The sequence below is a fragment of the Muntiacus reevesi genome, chromosome 17, assembly GCF_963930625.1.
Source record: "Muntiacus reevesi chromosome 17, mMunRee1.1, whole genome shotgun sequence".
Lineage (NCBI taxonomy): Eukaryota > Metazoa > Chordata > Mammalia > Artiodactyla > Cervidae > Muntiacus > Muntiacus reevesi.
The window spans coordinates 59,574,056-59,583,410 of NC_089265.1; the positions used below are offsets into that span (position 1 = coordinate 59,574,056).

General features: G+C 56.6%; 1 protein-coding gene across 3 annotated transcripts in view; it reads right to left on the bottom strand.

Moving 5' to 3' along the window:
* The window catches only part of ANKS6 (ankyrin repeat and sterile alpha motif domain containing 6), a 50,748-nt gene extending 42,596 nt beyond the window's left edge, over window positions 1–8,152 (bottom strand). For all 3 annotated transcript variants that reach the window (XM_065908153.1, XM_065908154.1, XM_065908152.1), the window contains exons 1-2: window positions 7,736–8,152; window positions 1,141–1,631 (exon numbers count right to left, since the gene is read on the bottom strand). In XM_065908153.1, coding sequence (XP_065764225.1) covers window positions 1,141–1,631; window positions 7,736–8,082 — 838 coding nt within the window. In that variant the 5' untranslated portion in view covers window positions 8,083–8,152. The remainder of the gene's footprint in view (window positions 1–1,140; window positions 1,632–7,735) is intronic.
* Window positions 8,153–9,355: the final 1,203 nt, after the last annotated feature.

The following is a 9,355-nucleotide window of genomic DNA, read 5'->3' on the forward strand; positions in this document are numbered from 1 at the left end:
CTTCTGTTCTGGTGTTCTCTTCATTTCTGCCATCTCTCTGTTGTTACACGGTTTTACAACATGTTTATTTCAGAGCTTTCTGACCAGACAGTGTATTTCTAATAAGCATTTCTCAAATTTGCAACATCTTTTGATTGATGGGTCTTTTTTTTTAATGGGTCACTTGAATTTTTTCTAAGTTGAAGTGTAGTTGACTTACAATTTCATTGACGGGACTATTGCGTATTCTCTGGATGGTATCAAACTTTGCAATACTTTCAAAGTATTTTCAGCCAGTTTGTCTGAAGACCTTATCTTCCAATTTTTACCTTTCAGCTTTAAATGCTCACATGCTGCAGCCTGGCCTTACAGCCCGGGCTATCTCAGGAATGACGCAGAAGTCAGACCCACTGCTGAGGGCACCGCGGCTGTGCAACTCTACATTACGTGATTCTGTTACACGTGATGAACTAGGGGCTTTGAAACATCGTAAGGGCTGTGGCAGATTTGCTAAGGGCTGCTTAGACAGCTCTTTATATGCCAGAAAGATGGCAAAAAGAAAAAAGAAACAGGATACACTAATAGATGTTGAAAAAACACAACTCAAAAGCAGGCTGAATTTTCTGTGAACTAGTCTTTGGGGACTGGTCATCGGCAGCTGAGGTTAGGCACAGTGCCCTGAGAGCGGAGGCTGCCAAACCTGCCCGACGCCTGTTTTCAGAATTAGAGTTTCCTGGCACACAGCCCCGCCCACCCCTGACATCACGCAGGCTGCTGCTACTCCAGCCAAGCTGAGGAGTGACAACAGACTGCATGACCCACAAAGCCTAAAAGGTTTGTTATCTGGTCCTTCTCAGAAGAAGTTTGCTGACCGCCTTCCAGAAGGGTCCCAGAACCTCCACACCAGAATCTTCTGGCTAGGAGGGACAGGCCTGGCTGTGCAGGAGTCCAGGCCCTTCCGAGAGCTACAGATCACCCTCCGGAGGGTGGGCCGGGCGCCTGCACGCCACGGCTTAAGTCCCCCTGCCCCGCGGGCTGGACTATGATTTCTGCAGGCCCTGTGTCTGGGCAACCCTTGGCTTTTGCTGTTTAGACACAAGCCGGGGTCCTCTGGGAAGCCGGGCGGGGCCCGCGGGTGGGTTAGTGGCGGCGCAGCCTGACCTGTCTTGGGCCTGACGGTGGTCAGCGGGTCCAGGTAGTCTGCCAGGTCCCTGTGCTTGCGGTCAAGTGCCACCTCGAAGGCAGTCTTCTCCAGCACACTGAGGTGGTCGGGGTTGGCCCCCTTCTCCACTAGCTGCTGGGCCAGGCCAAGCCTCCCGATGAGTGCTGAGAGCATCAACGGGCTCCAGCCCACAGTCCGGGCCTCGTGGTTGGGGTCGGCGCCCCACTCCATCAGCAGACGCACCACGGCCTCGTGGCCATGCTGGATGGCGGCCATCAGGGCCGTGATACCCAGCAGCTCGTCCCCACCATCCGCCTCGCCTGAGGGTTTGTGATGGTCCACGAAGGCACCAGCTTCCAGGAGCAGCTTCACCACGCCCAGGTGTCCACCCCGGGAGGCCACGGTGAGCACACTGGCCCCCAGGCGGTTCTGGGCATTGACATCAGCCCCGTGATCCAAAAGAAGATGTGCCACGCTCACGTGCCCAAATCTGCCAGAGAGATGGACAATTAGTGCCACAAGACACCTGATGAGGAGAAAGCTCATGTAATCACCTAATTACAAATTGTTAGGGCTTCCCTGGTAGCTCAGTCAATAAAGAATATTCCTGCAATGCAGGGGACCTGGGTTCTATCCCTACATTGGAAAGATCGCCTGGAGGAGGGCATGGCAACCCACTCTAGTACTCTTGCCTGGAGAATCCCATGGACAGAGAAGCCTGGCGGGATGCAGCACATGGGGTCGCAAAGGGCTGGACATGACTGAGTGACTAAGCACATCAATTGTTAAATTATTAATCACTGAATCATTAATTTTTAACGTTGTAATAGCCGCTTATAATAAAAGGCGTTCCTCTGTGCCAGGCACCGCCCTGGCCAGTTTCGAACCCAGCTCTGCCATCCGCTGCATCTCCTGGGGAAAGAATTTCGGCTTCTCTGTGCCTTCACGTCCTCATCTCTAAAGTGGGGATATGACTGTACCTACTAAAAGAGCTGTGGAGGATTAAATAAGTTAATACATGTAAATATATAGTATACATAAAGCACCTAGAACAGCGCTTGTCCAAAGCAAACACTAATAAATCAGCTATCAGCATGGTAGTCGTTTAAACATTTTTACATCACACAACGTGCCAAGGTCACCCCGCCGGTGAGTGACATCCACAGGGTCACGACCCCAGTCTGCCTGAGTCCTGCTGCCCCACACCCCGCTGCTGCCTGCGCGGCCGAGTTCGTGCGATTCTGCTTCAGAGCCGGGTAAGCTGCCTCTCCGCCTGGGCCCTCACTCCCCAGGGGCAGGGCCCACGGCTGACCCACATCTCCCCTCCGCAGCCCCGAACACACGCAGAGAAAGTGCACGGACACCAGCCAAGAGGCGGGGCATGGCTGCGGCCAGCAGGGGCGGGCCGGGGCTCCGCGCCCCAGCGGCCTGGGGCCCCCTGCTGCCTGGAATGTCCGCTGCTGGCGGCTGAGAATCTGGTCTGGGCCAGACCCTCTCCAGGGAAGCTGGAGCGACCTCCCCTGCCGGGAGACAGACAAGCACCCACCGACTCTGATACCAGGAAGGGGGAAACAGACGACTCTTCCCAGGAAACGCTCCTCCTCCTTCTGCCACCAGAGGACAGAAGAGTGCCGCTTTGCAGCATCTGAGGCTGGTGCACTCCCGGGCTCCGAGCTGGAAGGAGCCTCGGACTAAAAGCAAAGAACGGGGAGGGGAGCCCCGGGCCAGGTTTTGGAAGACCGTGAGGCATGCATCTGTGAGGCGGCCTTGGAACGAATCCCCTGCGGCGCTCCCTCCTTTCCGGAAGCGGCTTCGTCTGGCATCTAAACCCAGGGCCTCCCTCCTCCCGGTGGAGGCAGAGCCAAGGTTGAACAATGTTCTGAACTTACAGATTCCTTCTGGGCCGTGAACCTTAACAGCGCCGGGTCACCCCACCTGCAGACTGCGGATGGAGTGCCCGGTGGACCGGCTTCCCCAGCTGCAGGGGGCCAGGCCTGTCCCGCCCCTTCTCCAAGAGAGGACAGAATCTGGCAAAGAGGCAGAGAGCTAACCCCAGCCTGTCTCCCTGCCCGTCCTTCACAATGATATTCTCCAAACCTAATCTCATGGCTACTGCCCCATGTCCCACTGCCCGGAAGGGACTGCCGACTCTGTCAACCTCATTTCTTCCCAACTCCCACGCTGTCCTCCGGCGTGCTCACCTGCACGGCAATTATTCTCTGTCCACGCCGCTGCCATCCTGCCTTTCTGACCCGCCCGTCCTTACTGACTGAGCACATCCTTTATCCTGCTGCAGGACTCAGCTCAGATCCCGCCTCCTCTGAGCGGCTTCCTCATGATGCCCCACATCAGCTCAGACGCACCTCACCTGAAAACCCACGAGCCCCTGTCTTCAGCCTCACCGATGTGCCTGGGCACTCCTGCTATAATCACGTCTTCCTGCTAGACTGCACCCCAGCAGAGCTCAGGCAACTCTGTCAAATGAGTGAGTGAACGCACACTTGGAATAACCAAAGAGGATGGTCAAACAGGCAACAGAAAGAGCTGAAGAACTGAGGAGATAACTATAAAAGATTGCACTATTTAGTCATCAAGCATGAGATAAAAATCTAGCAGCAGATAACAAGATACTGTCCTGTTTTTATCAATTGGATCTCAGTAAGCCCCGAGATAAACTGCTAATAATGTATTTCACAGATGAGGAATCTGAAGATTACACCGGAAAGCAATAATCCAGAATCTCTCAATTTGGAAGTGATAGAGTCGAAACTTGAACCTAGACCCTAAGATCTGAAACTCCAGTTCTCCTGGTATAACAAACTCACAGAGGAAGGAAAGGCCTAAATCTGAGCAGGGATGCTGACACTCGGAATGATTTCTGAATTCAGGAGTGGCCCAAGAGGCCCCTGAAAATTAGGCTGAAAATATAAAAAATGATTCAATGAAGGCTGAGATAATTTGGGGGATGCTAACTTTCTAACTGGTAATTAGTGAAGATAGGGAAGCTCCGGGCTTTCTGAGCGGCTGTTACAATTACCAATTAATTTCAGCAATTAACACCTGTGTGAAAGACCTGGCATACACCCCCACTCTCAGAGCGCCCTGGGCGGAGAGGCCAGCCCCGCCACGCTGGCAGGCAGAGAAGTGAAGGGCAAGAGAAGGGAAGTAAGGAAGTCAAAGGTAAAACTGGAGCCAAAATAAACACCACACAGCCTGTCCCTTTAGTGTTTAGCAAACTTGGCGAGTGGCTTCCTTATGACCGATACCAAGAGGAAAACAGTGAGTTACGGGACTCATAGCTGGCGGCACAGGCTCTGGCGCGCCTGCCTAGGTGTGAATCTGACTCTGTGCCTTCGTAGCTGGGTGGCCTTGGGCAAGTGAACTAACGTGTCTGAGCCTCAGTTCTTTATCTGTAAAATGGGGAAGACAGCAGCAGTGCTTCCTCAGATTTTGCGTAGACTGAAGGAATTAGCTCATTTGCAGCAGTTAGCACAGAGCTTGACACAAAATAAGCACTCTAAAGGTTATTTTAAGAATAGGAAAAAAACATGAATGACACCATCTCTGATGCCGAACCATTCAGAAGAGACCCGGCTGCAGTCCAGGCACACCGTCTCTGGTGGTCCAGATCCGACGCTGAGCTCTGGAACACAGAGAGCTGTGACGATAAAAAAACGCTCACTTCGTTGAAGGCGGTGGCTGCCGTGAGCACCATCTCTGAGGCACGTCTACTTTCACGGAGGAAAAGCACAACACTGGAACGCGTCAGCACACAGCCGTGCGCTTGGCCGTCCTGATCTAAGGGGGCCACTATGGGACACACACAACCAAACAGTCATTTCAGAAAGATCTGGAAGCTCTAAGAGGAGGGGCTGCAGAAGGAGCACTTGGAAGGAGAGAGGGCAGTAGGAGGCCAGCTGTGAACGTGTGCCCCGGACTAAGACGGGGGAGGAGAGAGGACGGCGCGGCCAGGCCCTGCAATGAGCACTCGCCTGGAGTTTTAAAGCCCGCAGAGTGGGTGGGGCCACGAAGAGACAGCGAGCCTCAGAAGTGAGGTCCCTAGCCCAGAAGACACTACGGGCACCGCTAGAGAGTGCGGGCAAGAAGTCAGGTGTCTTAAGACAAAGGGTCCCTGACTCACGGACAGATGCATAACACGCTGCGTTTCCCACGTGAATGGGCAGCCGAGTGTTACAGCTGGTATGCACTCCCGAGGTGTGTTTATAGATGGAAATAAATGCCCGAGGGCTAAGGTATGGTTAAGCAAAGTACAGTGCTGCCCGTGGATGATGCATCACAAAGCAGTTGAAAATGACATATTTGAAAATAATGCAGAATAAAAATTTTCCTGCAATACAAATTAGAGTAGAACAACCGTGTGACACTGGGAAATGAACTCAGAAATAAAATACAACTGGGTCATAATGAGAAGATTGTGAATGAAGATTAAGAATGTTGTGATTTCAATGCCTTTGAGAAAATCAAATGGCTCATACATATGCAAAGATGTTTTACTTCACTCAGTTTAACAAGTGCAAATCACATCAACACTGAAATATTTCTCATTCATCAGACGCAAAAATCCAGAAGTTTAATAATATGCTCTGTTGGCAAGGTTGTAGAAAATCAGGCACTCATAGACACTGCTTCGGGGAGGGTAAACCGCACCACTGCTGTGTCGGCAGAGGAAGGGGCTCCCCGATGATGTCCGGACCCTAATCCCCAGAACCTGTTAAGTTCTGTGGGAAAGGGGAAATTAATCAGCTGACCTTGGGATGGGGAGATTATCCAGATGAGCTCAATGGAATCACAAGGAACCTTTAAAAGTAGAACAGGGAGGTAGAGGAGTCAGAAAAGGTGATGACGAAGCAGGGGTCAGAGTGATGTGGTTGCCGCTAGCTTTGAAATAAGTTGTAACAGCACCCATTGGAAAGTAATACATCTGCATGGAGAGCAATTTGGCAGTATCCATCAAAATTACCTAGTAGCTCAGCCGGTAAAGAATCCACCTACAATGCAGGAGGACCCCGGTTCGATTCCTGGGTCAGGAAGATCCTCTGGAGCAGGGATGGGCGGGCTCCCCACTCCAGTATTCCTGGGCTTCCCCTGTGGCTCAGCTGGTAAAGAATCTGCCTGTAATGCGGGACACCTGGGTTCAATCCCTGGGTCGGGAAGATCCCCTGGAGAAAGGAACGGCTATCCACTCCAGTATTCTGGTCTGGAGAATTCCACGGACTGTATAGTCCATGGGGTCGCGAAGAGTCGGACAGGACTGACATTCACTTTCACTTTCATCAAAATTACAAATGACCTCTGTTCCTTCCTTGGGAAATTTCTCCAAGAAACTAAGTGGGATCTAAGTAGATGGCTGACAGGAGTGAGACCTCACAGTATACTTGAGTTTCTTCTTTTAAAAAAAAAGTATTTATTTATTTGGCCGCACGGGGTCTTAGTTGCCGCACGCAGGATCTTTAGCTGTGGCATGTGGGAACTGGCTCCCTGACCAGGGATTGAACCCGGGCCTCCCGCATCGGGAGCGTGAAGTCTCAGTCACTGGACCACCAGGAAGTCCCCCCAGAGTTTCTTTATACCAGAATTTCATTCTGGTTCATCCTATTTCCTGAATACATCTCCAACTCATTTCTCTGCTCTCCCACAGCCATCTCTGCTCTGGTCCAGGCTACCATCATCTCTTTCTGGGTTGCTGCAATCCCTTCCTAACCAGACCTTCTGATTCTAGCTCACTCCTCCAATCCATCCTCAAACTGCAGTAAAAGTGACCTTTCCAAACATAAATCTCATTCTGTCACTTGCTCTGCCTAGAACACTCCTGTTACTCGCCAGGACCCTGAGCAGCCGGCATCCGCCTCTCTCCAGAGGGGACTCATCTCCCACTACTCCCAACCCTTTCCAGCCACAGCTTCGTTCTAGCAGTCCCACGAATGCATATTTCACTTTGGCTTCCAAACCTTTTTGCACCTATCACCCATCTTTCACTCCCTCTATCCAGGTCAACTCTAGGCATCCTTAGGTCTCAACAATATATACCTCATCCTTAGCAGAAACCTTCCCGCACTTCCTGAAACTGAGCCGGCTCTCCAAGAGCTCCCTAGTTCATCCCAGCCTAGTCCATCCCAGCCTCATCACCCAGCCTTAGATCGTCCCCTGAAGTCTGTTCCTTTGCCTGGCCCGCCCACCGGCACATGCTCTGCTTCCGCGGGGACTTTATCTGGGTACCGCAGCATCCCCAACACCAAGCCAGGGCGCGTAGGCAGGTTCCGTGGGAAACCCTTGCTGCAATGAACATCACCAAGGTTCTAAGTCTCTAAGATTCTATTTGCTGTCTCCAGATTCCGTGTTTGAAAGGCCGATGCCTTTAGGATTCTCATTTTACGTTATTAAAAAGCGCGTCCACTTCTAGTTCGCATGCCTAGGTGCTCAAAGTTTACGATTTCAACTCTCTCGAACCAGTACTTCACTCTTCACCTCCCGGAGCGTCTGCGGCGGGCCGCCGGGCAGGATCGACCGCCTGAGCCCACCCGCGCCCAGGGGGCCACCAGACCCCACCCAGGCTCCCGGCACCGCCGCCCTCACCTGGCCGCCTGCATGAGCGCGCTCCAGCCGTAGTGGTTGCGGCTGTTGACCGAGGCGCCGCGTCGCAGCAGGAAGCGCACCAGCGGCTCGTGGCCCCCGGCCGCCGCGAACTGCAGCGCCGTGTTGCCCGCCTCGTCCGAGCAGTCCACGGGCACCGGCGCCCCGGCCGCCGCCCCGGGCCCGGCCGCCTCGGGCCCCGCCGGCTCCGCGCCCGCCTCGGGCTCCGCGCCGCGCTCCGCGGGTTCCGCAGCCCCGGGCTCCAGCAGCCGCCGCGCAGTCTCCGTGTCGCCCTGATCGCAGGCGCGCAGCAGCAGCTGGAAGGCCGGGGGCAGCCCGCCCTCGCCCATCGCGGCCCGCGGCCGGGTCTGTGAGCTGGGCCCGCCGCGCCAGCTCCGCCCCCGGATACCGCGCGCCGGCGCCCACTTCCGCCGGCCCGCGCGCCTACTGGGGGCCGGCCGCGTGCGGGGGCCGGGGCGGGAGCCTACCGGGGGCCGGCCGCGTGCGGGGGCCGGGGCGGGAGCCTACCGGGGGCCGGCCGGGTGCGGGGGGCCGGGGCGCGCGCCCACTGGGTGCCGGCCGGGTGCGGGGGCCGGGGCGCGCGCCTACTGTGTGCCGGCCGCGTGCGGGGCCCGGGGCGGGAGCCTACCGGGGGCCGGCCGCGTGCGGGGGCCGGGGCGGGAGCCTACCGGGGGCCGGCCGCGTGCGGGGGCCCGGGGCGGGAGCCTACCGGGGGCCGGCCGCGTGCGGGGGCCCGGGGCGGGAGCCTACCGGGGGCCGGCCGCGTGCGGGGGCCCGGGGCGGGAGCCTACCGGGGGCGGCCGGGTGCGGGGGCCGGGGCGGGAGCCTTCCGGGGGCCCGCCGCGCGCCCGGGGCCGGAGCGCGCCTCAGGCGCCCGCACCGGGGGCGGGGAGCCGGGCGGGGTGGGCCGCGGGTTCCGGGAAGCTCCGGGCAGCGTCCGCCGCCGAGCTCGCGAGGGCGAGTTGGAGTGCTCGGCGCCCGCTTGGGGTCCTCCTCGGCGCTCCGGAGACTTCCTGCCGCGTCCGGAGGGCGCAGCGAGCTCTCCAGCGCTCCTCACGCCGCGAGCTCCCGACCCCTCCCCGGGTCTGAGCCCACAGCCTCACAGGCCCGTGGCGCGCGCCGCGGGCCCCAGCACCGGCACTGACCCGGCGCCTGCTCCGCGGCCGTTGGCTGGGTCGAGGTGCGGGTGGGCCCACTCTGCCTCCCCGCAGTGGCCTGCCCGGCATCCCTGCCCTTCTTGTCCGGGACGGGCGGTGGGGCCACCAGCACCTCCTGCAGCTTCATGCCTCCTGGTCAGTGGTCCCTGAAGCACCACCATCTGCGGCACTTTACAGATGCAGCTTTTCTCGTCTTACCCAGACCCACTGAGTCGGAAACCGAACATGGAGTCCAGTCACTTGTATCTTAAGCCCTCCAGGCGATTCTGCAGCAGGTTAAAGTTTGAGACCCGCTGTCAGCCACGGGGAAGGGCCCAGACTGTCACGTCCGATTTACAGCGCTAGCCAAGGCTGATACGAACAGCCCACTCATTGGAAAAGACCCTGATGCTGGGAAAGATTGAAGGCAGAAGGAGAAGAGGGCGACAGAGGATGAGCTGGTTGG